At 41.2% G+C, this 18,850-nt stretch overlaps 1 protein-coding gene across 6 annotated transcripts in view; it reads left to right on the plus strand.

The window, feature by feature from the left end:
- Nucleotides 1-17,329, plus strand: part of usp54b (ubiquitin specific peptidase 54b) — a 74,335-nt gene extending 57,006 nt beyond the window's left edge. For 3 of the 6 annotated variants that reach the window (XM_023949176.2, XM_023949178.2, XM_023949179.2), the window contains 5 exons: nt 4,928-5,075; nt 8,380-9,188; nt 9,574-9,695; nt 9,772-9,903; nt 15,303-17,329. In XM_023949176.2, coding sequence (XP_023804944.1) covers nt 4,928-5,075; nt 8,380-9,188; nt 9,574-9,695; nt 9,772-9,903; nt 15,303-15,389 — 1,298 coding nt within the window. In that variant the 3' untranslated portion in view covers nt 15,390-17,329. Of the gene's footprint in view, nt 1-4,927; nt 5,076-8,379; nt 9,189-9,573; nt 9,696-9,771; nt 9,904-10,113; nt 10,253-15,302 lie in introns of all 6 variants that reach the window. The other 3 variants (XR_002872057.2, XR_013651495.1, XR_013651496.1) reach the window with 2 other exon arrangements.
- Nucleotides 17,330-18,850: the final 1,521 nt, after the last annotated feature.

Raw genomic sequence — 18,850 nt, forward strand, 5'->3', positions numbered from 1 at the left:
TAAAAACATATACTCTTCAATGAAATAAGGCAAACATTATTCATTGACTGCAAGAAAAAAATATTTAGTTTTAGCATTAAGCTAAAAGCATAGCTGTGTTTGAAATGCATCCTCATATTGTGCCTTCTAGTTCTTTTCTCTGTATTACGAATCTCAGTTTTGAGCGAAATTGACAGAAACACAGTTTCTTTTTTCTAGTCAGATTTTTTTCCTAAAACTTTTTACATTATTTTAAATACGAGACTAACATCAGAGACATCAGGACTGCAATCCTGAATTGAGATGTGAGGAAAACACATTATCAACATGATAATAAACAGTAATGAGTTTGACTTGTGTTTGGAGAGAAATATAATATCAAATACTTATAGTGTTCAAAAACGCTAATTGATGTCACTAGCCAAATATGTTAACATACATTAAAACATGTTTGTATTTGTACATTTCTTCAAAAGTCAATCAAACACAATCTTTATTAGACTATAAGGTCACTCATCACTACAAAATAAGAGAAATGTAATTTAATCTAATTAGGGCTAAAAACAGAAAAACCTGCCAAAAATATTTTTAGAGCTTTTGCTAATATTTAAGAGTGTAATTGTCAAAATTGTTGTACATTAGTTGTGATACTTTAGTTGATTTGATCAGTTTTAGATGTTGCATTTATTCTTTGTTTCTATTGTTTTACCTCCTTTTGCTGAACACACCAGGTTCAGACTACCAATCAACACAGCTGTTTCTAATTCAGCTAATTACTCCCCACTACATTTAAGCCCATGATTACAGACTCTCATTGTTGGAAGGATAGTTTTAGTGCATCGAAACAGGCTTTAATCAGTTTACTGATGATTATCAATAGTCTGTTATTCTCTTTTATTTAACAAATGCCATAATAATTTAGAAATTAGGGTAAGAAACATTTAGTGGTCACTTGTCTTATGCCATTAAATTTGCATACATTTAAACCCTCCTTATGATTTATTCTTAATAGTATTATAAAGCTTTTTTGTTCATAAAAATTCTACCAAAATTTGAATTCCTGCCTCCTCCACTCACAATTAGTGCTCCTTTAGTCAAGCAAGGGGTTGAGGGGGACTCTATAACTTGTGGGCACATTGTCATGGTAAATAATTTAAACAAACTGAACAACTTAAAAATATGATCAGCAACAACTATTGTGTTTTTTAAACTGTTTTAAAATATTGACAAAGTCCTTTTCGTGTGTTAAATGTTTTCCTGTTTCACAGGTTTAAGCTAAACGCATAAATGTGGAAAAATTAGATTTTTCAGGTTGTGTTTGAATTCCGTCACTATTCAGTACTTAATGAATATGTAGGGCTGTCTCAATTTTGTAGGGGTGTCCAAATCTACAATTTCAAAATCCATTAGGATTGTCCAATGCCGCTACACGTTATCCGTGTCAGTGTTTTTACAAAAACACCCAAGCAACCATTTTGACAGAGCACTGTAAACCTCTCCAAACCACTTCGATATCAGTAAGCACAGCCAGAATTATTCAATTTAAAAGACACTCTGGATTATATGGCGCACTGTCATTTATTTAAAAAAAAATTAAGACCTTATAGTGCAGAAAATATGGTAATCCTATAGAGATGGGGGGAGTAGTGAGGGTATTTGGACATAGCCCCAGACTGAAGAAAGTTGATGGTTTCCTCTAGGAATTCTGGGAGATTTTTTCCACTTTTTTTTCCCCGCAAGTGAATAGCTTCTCTCCCGGTGATCATTCCCATTATTTTCTGTGTTGCACTCAGTCATACAATCCCATGTGATTCCCAAGTTTGGTATTTACATGCCGTCAGGTTCAGATGACAGCCATGCTCGTCTGCTTATAGAATTTATGAAGCCTGTTAAGTCTCGCGCACAGGACAGTCAGCGGTTTTATTTGTCTATAAAATATTATTGCTTTCGATATGTGTTTGTTTTTTATGCAAATTTGGTTTGTGTCCCCATAAATGACATGTTCTGGGAGTGGCTTTTAGCGGAACTGTGGGTGTTTACTGAAGTAGGGCCATCCAAATCTGTGTCAGGGACTGTGTCGCGTCCTGTCTGTCCTGCTGTGTGCGCTTCAGTGTCTTTACCCTCATGCATCGGACGCACACTCATTCCAGCAACACACATATACACACACACCCAACCTTGATGAAGTGAAAGGACTTGAGAAGGAACAGATGGCATCATTATCAGTGCAATTACGTAACAGAGTTTGAGTTCCCACATCCGTATCGATGGATTCAGCCAGACCCCCCAACAATCTGCTTCAGAGTTTTAGAGAATGTTACAGCTCAGGAGCAGAACTGCCATCAGCTACCCCCTATTCTGCCTCTATCATTCAAAAGTGTGCAAACACAAGCCAAGATGGATGAGAGTTGCTCTTTTGATGTCTTCCTCTGCATCTTTTATACTCAGCTAACACTTTTTAAAGTAAGTTCACAGCTCGGGGGGAAAAAAGAAAAAAAGCTTTGTTTCAAAGACTTTTTCTTTCCTGTCTGGTGTTTGTGGCCTCATGAATATTGATTGTCTCAGTATTGCTCCTACCTTATTTAATGCTGGGTTTAAATTACTGCGTAGCTAGAAGAAAAGTGGATATACCAATGCTTTTACAGAGTTGCAAAGTGGGAAAGAGACCAAAAAGTCTGAAGGTGTTTGTATAATACCCCCATGTGTTGGATTTTGCATGCAATATTATCCTCGGGATTGGATTTTACAAAGCATGCAGAAAAGTACTGGCATCGTAATGCCTAATATTAGCTTATAATTATATATCGAATGTCATCCCGTGAGTTCAAAAGTGCTGAGATAATTTCTAAGGGTTAACACTTCGTTCCCCAGAGAAAGGGGAGAAAAAACATCACCAATGTGGACATTTGGGAAATATCTGTTGCTGACATCAAAACTTTTTGCAACAAGGAGTTGTTAGATTCAAACACACAAGCGTGTTTTTGCTCAACTTCATATCCCTCAGCTTCAGAAGCATTGCTGAATTCATTCATTCAAGATGGAGCTTTATTTTGAAAACCGAGCTGCCTTTTAGCAGAAAACTTCCTGTTACCGTGGCGGGATGATCATATTCATTGTCTGAATTAAGTCCTTATTTTCTTCTATTGAATTAAAAAAAACATTGTATATCTTAGCATTTTGCTGTAATCCATTTTAAGATTTGTCTTTTTCTAATATCCCAGAATGCAGTTGGACTAATGACTTGTATTATTGACGAAGACATTTGTTGCTGAGTGAGATATTTGAGACACATATACCAGATGATTAGAAACATTGATCCTTTTGGATATAAATCTGTGTTGATTGAATTCCGGTTAGTCGCACAACAGAGACACAGAAGAGTCTTACCCTTCAACTCTGTAAGACAGGCTGCTTAAACGTCTAAAGCCTTAGTCACAACGGCTCCTAGGGCTGGATATGGGCAAATCTGTGCAGGGCCCACGCAAAATGTCAAGATTGTAGAGCACTTGGTCAAATCCGTAGAGTGATTTTTTAGTTTTTTCTACTGTGTGCCGCGGCTGACAGGTAGTGAACACTTATGCAACATGCAAAAGTATAGGGTAAAAGCGTTGCATAGACTTTTCATTTTTCAACCACCTTAGACACTGGGCAGGTAGTCCGTTAGTCCTATTCAAGTGCAGAGACTGGAGGCAGGGTGTTCTAAAAAAACTAGTGATTGTAATATAACAAAAAGCAATGCCAAGCAGGGAAACCATAGAAGCAACTGGCGGGGTAAACAGGCTGACAGGGAAGTAGACAGTATGGACAAGAACAAGAGACAAGACGTATATACAAACAGGACTGATGAGACTAAGGAGAAATCCATCAGGGAAGATTGGGACCAGGGAAGTAAAACTCAACCTGAGACCGGCAGGAAGAAACCTTCAAAATAAGACAGGAAGACAGAATAGCACCAACAGAACCCAAACCACAACATTAATCACGCATGTGCAGCATCCATGTGCGGTCAGAAAGGAGCCAGTATGCAAAACTTACCAATGACTAAAGTGTGGCGTATGGGCACCGTACGACAGCATCACCCGTCTGCCATAGGTCCATGTAACTTACATTATCCATACAAATAATTATCAATACACTTCCCACACACATGAAAATGGTACGTTCCATTTCGGTGAGTCCCTAAAGATGGCTGCACAAGCCTCATGGGAAATACAAGACTCACCTGATCTCACCTCAAGATATGATTGATATCTTGCTCCTGTCTACGACCCTCCACGGGCCGGGACAACCCCAAAACTCATACGGGTCAACTCCCTAACGGGTGCATGTGACTAAGGCCTGAAAAAAGTGGCATTTTCTCACATAGTTACAGTCTTAATAAAGAAATAAGACACTGACCTGCTCTCCGGATGGAAACACCTCACTGTAGCTTTAATCAAAAATCACACAAATGAGAACTGATCACAACTGAAACCGGTCTTCTGGTGAGTCTCTGTGAGAAATCTGTGTACTGTTGTTGTGTGATTTCTTCATGCTTTTAGTAAATAAAGTTGTTTGTTTCTCTTGTTACTTTGTGCAAAATCTTGTCAAACTACATTTAGTTTTGATCATTTCTGCATTTTATTTCTTGAGTTGTGTGTGTAGATATTTAACTGTCCCAGTTTGCAACTCTCTATTTGTGGAGAATAGACTCGTGCACAGACTGACAGTAGAGGAACGTAATGCATGCAGGCGTCCCCATCACCATTACTTCTGCTCCACTTTTCTTCTCTGTCTCACTTGTTCTTTCATCCACATGTTTTGTGTTCGTCCTAATCTCTAACGCTCATTCTTTCCGTGTTTTCTTTCTTCTCTGGTCCCTCACTCTCCCCCTGTCTGCCACTGTCGTTATATTCTTCTGCCTCTTCTCTTTTTTTTTTATCTCTGGCTCTGTTGTTAACATCCTCAGCTGTGCTCAGACCCCTGCATGAGGCTAACGCTCATAGCGGATTGGCTGTAGCTGCGTGCATGAGGAGCACTGGGGGCCCAATCAAACGCAGGCAGGAACAGGAAACGGAACGGGAGACAGCAAGCGCCTGCCCACAGGTTCCATGCAGGTACCACCTCTGTTCCCCCTTCTGTGTCTGCAGCAGTGCCTGTTTTCAAACCACCTCAGGTTCTCCGTCCCCCTCCCCAACCCTTCAGTTTTTTTTACTTGGTGTGTGTCCTCAGCTCCAGCTGTTCTCAGAATCGCCTCAGGACCACTTTGTGTGAGTCCTGAGGGGGCTTGCTGGCTAAAAATGCCATCACATGTGTGTCTTCAGCTCTGGCCGGCCAAAAACCCCACAAGCCCTGTTTTCTGTGACACCCCAGCACTGCACTCACTTCCTCCTGTTTGTGCTTTTTTTTTTTGTTAGTTCTCAAGCACACACTCCCTTTAACTGTACACAGGTACTCTGAGTGTTTGTTGCATTGCAGTACAATTTTGCTTTGCTGCGTTGGCATCGAGAAGAAAAAGTAAAGCAGAGCTGCTCTCTGCTTGTGTGCCTCAGTGCTTCCCCTCATTGTTGTGCATCTCTTTGTAGCTGTGTGTTGCCTCTGCTTCGAATGTGCAGCTGATCTCTCCGTCTGTGCGCCGTGAAGCTGCGGTCCGTCACTGTGCTTCTGTCCTGTGTGATGTGTTTGTGTGTTTCCCCCCTTTTTGTCACATTTAGATACCGATGTCTCGCCAACTTTTCTCATCAAAAATGAACGTTACTGTAAAGGCTTATTTTTACAAAGTAAATGGAAAAGAAATGTGATTGGTTATTAATGCTTACAAGGAAAGCTAAATTTAAACAATGCAAGATAAATGCTGAACTATAAGTTAGTTAAAGAGAGACCAAGAATGGACATAAAAACTAAAGATTGCTCAGTAAATACTAAAATGTCTACGTAATCTACTAAAACAGTCTAGTAGAGTGATAAATGCCAAATTAGTTGAGTCAAATGTCCCTAAAAAAAAATCCAGAAATGTTGGAGGAAAATATTGCAGTCTTTGAAATATACTCCAATTTGTGTAGAACCTCAGACTGTTTTAAATGGGTTTTTGGGAACCATTTGTCTTAGAGTGGTGCTCAAATATTTCAATTAGTTGTGCCTCTGATAGTTGGTTAGAGTATAAATACTCTGAAAGGTAAATATGAGTCCAATATTAGTTTCTTTCTTCTAGTTTGGCATGTTTTACAGAAGCACAAATAAAAACAATTGTTTTTTCATTAAAACCACCTGTTCTCTTCTAGTCACTAATACTAAAATAAATGATCTGAATTTCTTTTGTCATGGCTGCAATAATGTTTCTTTTAAACATAGCTATTATTATAATGTTCCCTATCACTGATGAATCATAAACACATAATAATATAAACAGCCAACGAAGAACAGCGCTACTACCGCCAATTTTTATTTTTTTAATGGGAAACGATACATTTACAAAATAAAAGTCTGTCTTTTTATTTATTTCCAATGACAGGCCAGGACAACCATAAATCAAAAAAATGTAAAAGATCCTATTTACTGATTATTATTATTATTTTCTTTCTGTTTACCAAATCCCAACTGTTAAAACACACATAGACTAAATATCCCTTATAGCCACATTCCCTGCTATTCCAAAATCCTCTTACTTAAATTTGTGGTTTATTTAAACCAATTTCCATGTTTCGAGGGCCATAACTTATACGTTTTCTAACAAACCACTATTGTAGCTTCTAATCGGGAAAACACACCATGTCCAGGTGACCAGCAGAAGGTTAGGGGAAGGATTCTAAAGAATCTAGCTGGATGGCAACCCTGGAGTGCCAAAAAAGTGAAAACGAACACCAATATTGGGCTCTTCCTTTTAAAAGCAGCACCCTAAATCAACTGAACCTTTTTGCAGCTAACAAGATGGAAGAGAATGATCAGTAGCTCTCATTTGGTTCTAGTCTGAGTTTTATTAGCGGCACCATTTAAACTGTTCTAGAACTTTTAAAAAAAGTTAATCCATCTGTTAAAGGGGAACTTAATGAAAAGTGTAGGTGGAAGTAAAGCTCTCAGCACTCAGCTCCTTTTATTACTTTCCTCCTCTCCTTTATTGATCAACATGAGCCCCTGATTTATAGCTCACCGCTGCAAAGCCCTTCTGGGTAATTACTAGGACTGAAAAGAGACAGGACAGTTAATGTGGGGGAGGGGGGTTGGCACTAGCGTAGACACACAGACTATGGACACCGCACAGAAATAGACTTGTTATTTGCACATGCCAACACTCAATTCTACAAGTCATGGCAGACTGAATCCTCTAGTATTTGATTTGTGTCAAATTTTCCACATGTCAGCGATATAGTGAGTCAGAGCCGCCATTTTTTTCAATACTCCATTGCAGATCTCTGCTTTGAAATGTTGAGATCAAACAGTCAGACTTCGAGGGGTGTAACGATTCATTTTAACAATTCGATTCATGTCATAATTTATAGTTGACAGTTCGATTTAAATCGATAGTGGTTCATTTTGAATGATCCGATTCAGTGACCTAAAATCTATCCTGGACACCTTTAGACAAACCTTCAACCGGTGTGACTCAGAGATAAATTCCCGGGCACTGAACAGCGCAGGTGACGTTTTCCAGATTCCTTGTATTTCTTGCAATATAGTCAAGTGTAAATATGTGTACAAGTAACAAGTAAACAAAATTAAAAGCAAATCCATTCACATTTTAGTTTCATAAAGTTCAGCCCACTGTTGTTTTTCCACATCCAAATAATCCAAAGTGAACATTCTTAGAACATTCTACCACACTAAATGGTCACGTGACATTGCTAAATTCAAAGTGTTTCCACACATTGGACTGGAATGATGGTTTGATCATTTAGTGTGTGTTGTCTGCTGTGATGGCACTTTTAAGTTACAGTAAAATGAACTTAATGGTATTTTCCAATTTCTATTTAATCGATTCATTGTAAAGGGATTTTTATAATAGTATAGGTCCATTTGATTACCAACTTGACTCAGACATATCGATCTGATTGGTTGATCAATCGTTACGCCCCTATAAGCTCCTGATCTGTTAATTCAGCTGAGCTTCACCCATCAACGGCATGGCCCCCCTCCACAAAGCGGTGCTTGCATGAGGCTGCCACACTGCGTGTCTGGGCCTGTTCTATGTGTCTGGGCCTGTTCTATGTGTCTGGACCTGTTGTGTGTGTCTGGACCTGTTGTGTGTGTCTGGACCTGTTGTGTGTGTCTGGACCTGTTGTGTGTGTCTGGACCTGTTGTGTGTGTCTGCGTGTTTGAGCTTCCCTCTCAAACGCCTCACCTGATGTCTGAAGCAGCTCCGCTCGTGTCTGTGCGGTTCCTCCTGCTACTGGTTCAACCTCACCCTCTCTCTCTCATGTCATCCAGTGAACAGCCTGACTCAGTCCAAGTACTGCTGACATCCAGCCAGGAGGAGGAAGAGGAGCAGGCCACGCCCGGCCCGCATGCCACCCCGGTCCAGGACCTGCCCCCTCCTCCACCCTATCGACCTGCTTCCCCTCGATCTGCGCTCACCCTCAACCTCACTCATCCTTGTGGCCCTTCCACCCATGAGAATGGGCAAGGGGTGGGCATGAGGAGGAGAGGGGAGGAAGGGGGGAATGGAAGGGAGGGGACTGGGGTGAGGTTGTGTGAGTTGCTGCAGGCTGGGGGGGTCAGCGTGAGACCCCTGGGGAAGCACTTAGCCATCTCCCTCCCCTCTCTCCCTCTGCGTCTCTGGGACAGCACACACACCTCACCCCCCCCACAACCTGCACACACTCAAACTCAGCCCTCAACGCCTCCCTCGTCCCCCCCACCACAAGTCCCTGGGCAAAGGAAGCCTTTTACTCCGCTGTGGCAGCCTCCCCAGCCCCAGTCCCCTGATGTCAGTGGTTGCCAAAGGAAACACTACGCCACCACTGCTGCAGATAGCGGCGTGCGTCACTGGTCTTCCTGGAGCCTAGACCGGCCCGATGCCGTGGTAACGCCATACGACACTCCCCCAGACCGCTGTGTTCCCTTCATGCCGCAGATGCACAGTCAGATCCACAGCTGCAATTGTCAGTCTTGTCCGGGGCACCACAACTCCCAGCATGCCCAGGGACAGCAGGCCGATCCCTGCTGTGGACGTGATGAGGCTGAACTGTCTGAGCTCGACTCCCTTTACCAGGCCAGCCTGCAGGCTGGAAGGACAGGTACACACACAAGCACACATACTCACACACCAACAGAATAAATGAAGTCTCTTTCTCATGCTACGTTCACGCCGGGCTCAGAAACGCGTTTAAGCGACCATTCCTTCCTTCCTTGAATCTTTAATTTATCAGAATAGAGCTGTGAAAGAAAAAGCCTGGAGTAAGATTCACCAGATTTCCACCATTTTGACATTTTGTACCAAGCCTCTACCAACTGTGAGTACATGTGCTAGTGTCAGGGACCGACAGTCCAGTGTGAACAGGTGCTAAATGCACATTCTTCAATGAGCATCACATGGCCGGTGTGTACATAGCATCAGGTTTGAAACTGTTTTGCTGAGCAGGCTTTTTTTTGTTCCAATTTGGACTTCCTGTGTATTTTTAGGCTGCAGCCCATCAGAGAGGCTCATTTTCAGAGTGGGGGGGCAGGCTCGCTCTAAAACCCCCAATGCAGACATGGAGAGGAGTGTGTACGGGGAAGACAGCCCCCCTGCCTACCTCAACAAGGTAACTAAATAATTCCTCTGACCGTTTACTCTTCAACCATTCACTGGCATTTGACAGGCATTTTGTTTCTTCACAGCCAATGAAATCATGGGATCCACGTTTTGGGGTGGGGCCAGATGATGGGGAGAACCAGAGGCAAATAGGACGCAGCCTGAGTGGGACAGTTGTGACCTCCCGCCACAATCGTTTGACTGCAACCCGCAGTTTTGTAAGTTCGACTCCCTGCACCTTGCTGCCTCCTAGTGGTCATGCTGTCAAATCACACCTGCCTGATGTCCCGTTATCACATCGTACACCATGTGTGCTCTTCTCCTCCTGCTGTCCGTCTCGCACGTTCCGTTTGTCTTGCTTTTCTAATTCCAAATCTTCCTCTCTGTCTGTGCCTCTCCTCCTCTCCTGTCTTCTGTTTCTCCCAAAGGTGAAGCAGGCTGATGCCAGTGCCTCTCCTTGCTTACTTCCTCTCTTCTGAGTCCCTGTTGCTATTCCACTACTCATCATCTCCTCCATCCTCCTCATCACCAACACCTTCATCATCACTTCCCTTCACTGCTTTCAAGGTAAACACTGCGCTGAGCTTTTATTTGTCTTTGGTTTGCAGCCTCTGCTCATTTTTGTTCCACATTCGAGAGATTTACAAATCCGGTCAAAATCATGAAATAAGAGTCGTTTTTGTAACGCTCTTATTTTAAAAGGAGGTTGAAGGTGATTATAACTCCTGTTTTAAAATAAAAGCATTGAAACTTTACAAAATAAAAATAGTTTTTGGTATTTTTTAGTATTTATTCATATATCTGTATTATATTATATAATAAACATTGTATTATTTATCAAATAATATCCAATTTCATCTCTGCCACTATTTCTAGTGGTCTACAAATAAAACTGACAGGAAAGTGCTGCGTGCAGAGCAGCTGATCTGAACATGAACCCGAAATGGAAAAAAAAACTGAAGAAACAATGGAGGAGGCCTCGGGGCAGACCCAGTTCTGGTGGCAGAGATTCTCTGTGCTGTGCTGGAACACCTCAATCCCCCCCCCCCCCCCCCCCCCCACCTGGCTCTCAAAGAGCTGTGGAACTCTGCTGAGGGATTTCTGCAAGACTCTTGTCTTGTTAGTTTGTTTCATGTTGTACCGACCTGGCCGTTTCTGGGGATTATCCTGTAAAATTCCAAAAATAAAATCTGGTATTTTTAGCAAGTCCATTCAAAGGTCCAGTTTCGCTTTGACCTTCACAATTTATTTAATCATTTCTTATTTAACAATCAATAAAACTCTAACTGCAGCTCTTTATGACAATGTTTTACATCTGTTTGCCACTGCAAAACTTTCACACATACACCGGTTTTACATTTTGTTTTCTGAATCAGAAGGAAATGAACAAAAACTGATATATTAAAAGTAAAGATAATAATGAAAACTCCAGAGTAAATAATATGAAAGACACCTTGTGCTTTTATTTAGCGACTTAAACAGGTTGATTTGTTTTTATGACCACTTCAGGAAAAATTCATCAGATTCTTCTGAAACAATTCAATGTTTCCTAAAAAGGAGAGAAGGACAATCAACTTCCAGTTGGTCTGGTTCAGACCAGCATCCGTTTGCTCAGAAAGCTCAACCGGACTCTTGTCCACTTAAGAATGTGGGTCCATTTCAAATGCTTCACTTTGGTGTGAATGCTCCAGAATCGATGTGGATCAGAGAGTAAAAGCAAATCAATTTACTAATGAAATAAACCAAAACATTCCTCTGCAAAGAGCAGTTCTATCTTAAACAAGCACAAACACCATCGACTTCCATTTTAAACCTTCAAAATCAAGAATACAGTAATTAAAAAAGGCGACACTGTGACCCACTTTAGGTTTTATGTCCCCCTCCAACTATTTTTTCTATTCCCAGTGCGCTTTTGATTATATTTATGCAGTTTTTAGCCCAAATCAAAAAGCATGTGTCGTTTTTTAAGACAGAATTTCTGCAGTAGTTCATTAGAAATTTGTTTCTGAGTTGTAGGCGGGACCGTTGGCGTGGAGGTTAGCTTCTGGCTAATTTCCCATCAGCCCTTTACACTCTTCTGCAAGCCTGTAGCAGATCACAAGCCTCAATTAGCATTAGTAGAGCCAACACAAGCTGCAGGATTTTATCTGCTGCTAATCCAATACAACTTGAATACAGAAATACTCAGAAATTCAGTGTTATTCTGAAATTGTTTTAAAAATGTCCTCCATCAGAAAAATGCCACATAAACATGTTAAAAACACCAAAACACGATTTTCATTGCAGCGGGTCTTTAAATATTTCCTAAAATCTTGTGGCATTTCAAAGTTTTGTTTGGCACAAACACAAATCCCGCATGGATGCATGTACAGTGTTCCCTCGTTTATTACTGGTGTAATGTTCTAAAAATAATCCATGATAGGTGAAATCCACAACGTAGTATTATGAATGTTTTAAGGCTGTGAAACCCCCTCACTACACACTTTACACACATTTCTCATACAGACATGAACGTTTGCCCACTTTACTCTTATTTAAACTTTTAAAGTTCAAACCTTCGAAAGAAATAAGGCAAGTACTGGGACGAAAACAAAAATCAGATCACGTGGAAAGCTGCACACAGTCTTTACAGCAGTCACCCTGTATGAGTTTGATTGACAGGTCAACAGCCAATCAGGGTGCGGAACACAGTGTGCTAGGAAAAACAAATATGGTGAATGGCACAGACAAAAATCTGCAAGATTGTGAAAGGTGCACCGCAATTTGATTTGATTTGAAATGGTTTAATATAAGCAATCAAATAAGAATGATATACAAAAAACATTACAATCATCAGTTATACATTCATACAAGGACGTATCAATTCGAGATAATTAGACTTAAAGTTAAATATTGCTTGAAAGGGATTGGAAGGAAGCAAATGTATATAATCCTACCCCGTTAAACTGTAACCATTTCATTTCATTAATTATCATTATCCGGTTCATAACTTTATCAGACAGAATGAGGAATCCTTAGGTATCAATAAAGCACACGACAAAGATGAAATACTTAATTATTGTGAAAATTAAACATAAAAAATTATGTATATGATTAAAATATAATACTATATCAGTAAAATAGACACTGTTTCAAAAATCTTCATATCAAAAATTGATCAAGTATCAAAAGTTAAAAATATGAGTAAATTATGTTTCATTTGGAAAAATCATGAATCCATTTTTGGATCAAGTGAAGTAATGTAATTAGAAATCAATCATTTAACCATCTTTAATAATTGATTGAGCATTCTTTTAAATCTTTTTTTTAATTTTTTTTTATATATTTTTATGTTTTTTATCACAATTAGGTAATGCTGTGACCAGGGAAGACTGTTTTTAAGCCAAAAAAAACAGCAACTTCTGCTTCCCCCTGAAGTTGTGTAATTTCAGTCGATGATGTCAGTTACCACCGTGTCTACAGCCAGGTCCCTCTCTAAATATTAGCAATATTCCTATTTGAAAGAGTCAACAGGTTTATCCTGGTATAAAGCAGTTATGATTGGGACATTTTAACCCTTAAATGTTGACTTTATCAAAGTTCACCATGTAATACTAACATCACACGTTAATTAAGGGAGTGTTTGATTTGCTTTACTGCATCTCTTTCTTTCTATTTTATACCAACTAAACTAATGAAGCAAGTCTTAAGTATTTTCAGTTGATTTTATTTGACTCAGACAGAAATGCAAGGGTAGAAGCTTTAACACTAGAACTCTTGATTTCTTGTCCTGCTTCCTTGAGTCCAAGAAATGTCTTTTAAAAAAGTGGATTCTTTTTTTCTTTATTTCACTCTGGTTAAATTTAGCTGCGCTTTTATTTTGTTGCATTTCAGTCTATTTAAAAGTTTGAAAGTTTCATTCTAAAGCAGAAAACGCCTGAAGTGTTTGCACTTAATTACCAGGCAAATAAAACCTTATTCACAGCGTCCAAGTCCCTAAAAGCAAGCAGCAGCAGTGACCCTGCTCATTACTGCTACTTAAGCTTTCAGCGGCTTTCATGCGTGCCTTCCTCTCACATGCATTCTGCAATGACTGAGGTCTTTTCCTACTGAATAGTGTTCAAATCCAGCTGATCGTGTTTGAAAGATGCTTGAGTTTATGGCTTCTCGTGGTGTAAAGATTGATGTCTGAACATCAGAAGTGTGGGGGCGTTTAAGGACAAAGCAGAATTGTCAGAAAGTCAAAGGGGGAGGAGAAGTTTCTGCTCATTAACAGCCGCAGACATAATCTTAGTGGCTGACCTCATTAGAGGGGAACTCTCATTTCGAGCTGTGTGCCAAGAAAGGTACCGTCAGTGAAATTCAACACTCAGGCAGTGACGTCTGGTTTACACTAATAAACGGAGCCAATTATAGATGACCCGCTTGTTTGTGGTAGATTATGATGAAAACCGGTTAGGATTCATATTTAGACCAAACTTAAAAAAATGACCTGGTAAAAAGTTTGACTTGAATGTTGTAGATATCCAACAAATTTTGGGAAAAAAAGAAATTCAATTCAATTTTTATTTGTGTAGCCCAAAATCACAACAACAGTCGTCTCGATGGGCTTCGAAGTAAAACATGAACTCAAAAGGATCGTGAATACAAAGAGTTCAATAGGAAAATACTAAAATGAACTAACAAACTGACTTAGCTATACTGGCATCCCTGCCCTTAGACCCCCCTTCGCGGTAAGGAAAAACTCCTAAAAAAACGGATTCCGGAAAAAACGAAGAAACTTCAGGGGTGCCCACATGAAGGAGGGATCCTCCCCCAGGACGGACAGGCGATTTACCAGAACTCTTAGAGAAGAATTAACTTATCTAACTCTACAACTGCATATTTAAAGTCCAGCAGACGAGCTTCAGAAAGAAACAATGAAACAAAAAATGGAAAACATTGCGTGTGTCATGTATGTATGTTTTTTTCTTTATAGATTTGGTGAACTTTAATGGATTTTAAATGCTTAGACGTGTCCGTTTTGTTTTGGCCGACTACAGCCTCATATGCTGAGATCAAATGGGGAGGGGCTGCTAGGTAGAGCCTCGTCTTTGACTCTATATGAAAACAGGACAGGGGGAGTGTGGCGTCACCCATAGAACAATACCTCACTTCCGGCTCCAACGGAAGGCCTGAGTCGATCTGAGTCAACGTTTCCACTCTAGCCAATCAAGAGGGAGCTTGTTGGAAGGCCACACCCCTACCCCTAGCAGAGCAAGAATGCTTATTCTGACATTTATAATGACTGAGTAATAGCTGTTAAGTTCTCTAAAGAGCTCTATTTGGAGCCAGGGGTTACTTCCTATTTAGAACGCAAAGGGGGCGGGGTCACTCAGTTAAATTCTCATATTTAGTCAGTGGACCCCTTGTGTTCTCATCAGACTGGTCATGATTTGACCCATTTGAGGACTGAAGGGTTATTTTCCCAGTTAGCAGGCTGAAAATCAACTAACATCTGAGGATGATAGCCAGGGGCCCTCTGTAAAGCTTTACCCGAGGCCCCAGGGACTGTGGCAGCCCCCCTGTGTATGTTGGTGAAGCATGTTTGTCAGTCATGTGACCTGATGTGGACCTGTTGTGTTCTATTCCTCTCCAGGAGCTGCCAGAAGGCGCAGGGAGTTTCTGGCTCTGTCTGACCGGAGTCAAGCTGGCTTCTGACCGGAATCCGGCTCTCCTCCACTAACGTCTCACCGCGTTTCGGCACAGCAGCTCCCTGGTTCTCCACATCCCAGCCCTTATGGATGTGGAGTATACTAAGTAGGATCAAATAAATCAAAGCCTGTCCCACCCCTCCACATGCAATTACACACACACAAACACACACACCTGCACTGACGTAGAACCCCTCTCAGCGCCTGCAGCACCCTGCTTAGTCCCTTCTTGCCTTCCTCCCCTTCTTAACCTCTTATTCTGTCTATGCAGTCAATCTGACCCCCCCTGACAAAACCTAAGCTCCTCCTTCTCCTCTTTAGTACTGTCTTTCGTCTCCCTGAGGGTTTCCCTGTGTGATGGGCCTGGTCTGACCGGGACCGGCGCTCCAAGCGAACCTTTTGCCCTCCTCACAGACCCCTACCTCAGGGCAGACTCCTACCAAGTAGCCACGCCTCTTCCTCTTTCTTCACGGGCATTTAATGTTGGACGCACATGTAGCTGAACTGAGTCTGTTTCAGATCGACAGCCATATTTTTCTCTTTTTCGTTTTGGGGGTTTGGTTGTGTTTCTTTCTTGTGTGTACGCACAGTAAATCCACCCAGACTGAACTCTTCTTAGCTACAAGTCATGTACAGAAAAAAACAAGCCCATGTATGAAAACCTGTATGTTAATTAATAAGACCTTATGGAATGTTGATAATTAACAAATATTGATAAACTCAAAGTGGTACTTCCTCGTGTCTGCATTTTAACTAGGAGTGGAGTGCACTTCACAAGTGTCTAGCTGGAGTTTCCGTCCCCAAACCGTCTGCCAACCTAATGACAGTTCTCCCATTTCTACCGGGAGATTAAAACAGAAAAGTGCTCGTGTTCCTGATTTGACATTTTCTTATCTTTTCTATCTATACACCTGTCTTGCTTTGATTCGTTCTCGCTTCCTCTCTTGGTTCCAAAAAAGGTGGCATAGTTCCGATGGAATGGGAAGACGTTGGTTGGGAAACTCTTAGGTTTTTTATTGTGGGAAGCAGATGACTTAAGTGCACTTTGCAGGGCGGATGGGCGGAAGTACACTCTCCGGGGGGACAGAGTGGAGGCTTTTGTTTTACTCCAAGGCCTCAGGTGAACTTAAAATGACATGGGTTTAAAGATTGTTTATGAAAAAAAAGCAAAATGTTCATATCCAGCCCTAAACAGTGATATATAAATATGCTTTTTAATTGCGTATTAGAGGTATATTTTCAGCCTAACTTCAGAGATGTCAGCCATTTTTCATTGGTGTGAAGAAAAACTGCTCTCTTACCTGTACTGAGTAGCATTCTGACGTGTGCATTTCTAATGATGCATTGTTCTTTATAGATTCACAAAGCCCATGTAAAAACGGATTCAGTGTCAAGTTTTTTCATGACTTTACTGATGGATTGTTGTAACTAAACCAAAGGTTGGCCTGTTTTTGTTTTTTCATTCTGAGGTCATGATGTGTTCTTTGTGTTTTTTGGGTCTTGGATGTGAGAGAATGTAGCCAATTGTAGCGCATGAGTCCGCTATGCAAATCAACCTTCCCTCACAATCCTGCATCAGAGACAGTCTGGTGGAAGACACACCCGGGGGGGACACTGAGACGAGGAGGAAGCCTCGCGTTTTAAAGCTGCTGGGGAACTTTGCTGCTCCGCCCGCGTCCGCTGCTGCGCTTGTCGCGCAGGTGGAGCGCAGCGAGCGGCCGGAGGAACAAGAGACAAAAGGGAGAAGCAGAGCGAATGAATGTAAACCAAAGGATGAAACTGTGTGTTTGTGAATGACGAGATGGTCAAAGGCTGGAGGTCATAACTAAAGGTGGGGGAGGGGGGTTGTGGGTGTGCATCGACTGAGTGTGTGCCAGTTTTCGGGGTGGTGTTGCTCGGGGAAAGAGGTAACCTGTATTTTTGCAATAAAGTTATTACCAATGCACTCCCACAGGGGGCGTAGCTACACCCACATGTCTGCGTTGTCATTTGTTGCAGTGAGGACAAAATGTATTTAGTCAGCCACCAATTTTCCAAGTTCTCCCACTTAAAAAGATGAAATGTAATTTTAATCATAGAGGTAGACCTCAACTACAGTATGAGAGACAAAATGAGAAAAAAATATAATTTTTAAGGAATTTGTTTGCAAATTATGGTGAAATAGAAGTATTTGGTCAATAACAAAAGTTCAATATAATACTTTGTTATATACTCTTTGTTGGCAATGACAGCACTCAAATGTTTTCTCTAAGTCTTCACAAGGTTTTCACTGTTGCTGGTATTTTGGCCCATTCCTCCATGCAGATCTCCTCTACAGCAGTGATGTTTTGCTTTTCTACAGCAGCTGTCGCTGGGCAATATGGACTTTTAACTCCCTCCAGAGATTTATTATGAGGTTAACATCTGGAGACTGGCTAGGCCACTCCAGAACCTAGAAATGCTTCTTACGAAGCCACTCCCTCATTACCGTGTTTTTTGGATTGTTGTCATGATGAAAGACCTAGCCAGGTTTTATCTTCAACGCCCTTGATGATGGAAGGAGGTTTTCACTCAAAATCTTACATTACATGGCCCCATTCCTTCCTTTACACGGATTAGTCGTCCTGGTACCTTTGCTAAAATCAGCCCCAAAGCATGATGTTTCCACCCCCATGCTTTACAGTAGGGATGGTCTTCTTCTCAGCATTCTTTCTCCTCCAAACATTATGAGTAAAGTTTTTACCAAAAAGTTCTATTTTGGTTTCATCCGACCATAAGATATTCTCCCAATCCTTTCCTGGATCCTCCAAATACTCTCTAGAAAACTATAGACGGGCCTGCACATGTACTGGCTTTAGCAGGGAACATGTCTGGCACTGCAGGATTTGAATAAGTATTGAGGCCTCAAGGATCGGCCTCCTGCTGGTATTCCAGAAATCCTGCCTTATCTGCTGCTGATTACCTGGATCAGGTGTGTTCAGCCAGTAAGAAGCTTCCATGGCAGGCTGATTGGAAAACATATTGGACACCGACCCTCAAGACCTGGTTTCTGATACCCACCAACTCTGTCTGGGCTGCACAGTTAGTGCATTCTCCTCTCAGCGAGAAGTCCCAGGTTCCCAGCTGGTCTTTTTGTTTGGAATTTGCGTGTTCTTCACGTGCATGTGTGGGTTTCCACCAGGCACGCTAAATTCCTCCAGCAGTCCACAAATATGCTTCATTGGTCAATTGATGGTTCTTAAAAATTGTCATTTAGTGTGATTGTGACTGTTTGAGGTCCTGCGACAGACTGGGGACCAGTCCAGAACTGTGGCAGGGATAGGCTCCAGCAGCACTGTGACCCCAAAAGGCATCCATCAAGTTTGGAAAATGGGTGGATGTATGGATTTCTTAAATAAACTATAACATTCAGCATAAATAAATAAAAAAGTTTGTTTTTATATGAGAATAAAACAATCAGTGTTTCTGACACTCATTTTATTTTTTATTTTAAGTTTCTTTGAAGGCTGTGAAA

The sequence above is a fragment of the Oryzias latipes genome, chromosome 19 (assembly GCF_053564925.1).
Source record: "Oryzias latipes strain Hd-rR chromosome 19, Olatipes_Hd-rR_3.1".
In the NCBI taxonomy this organism is placed as follows: Eukaryota; Metazoa; Chordata; class Actinopteri; order Beloniformes; family Adrianichthyidae; genus Oryzias; species Oryzias latipes.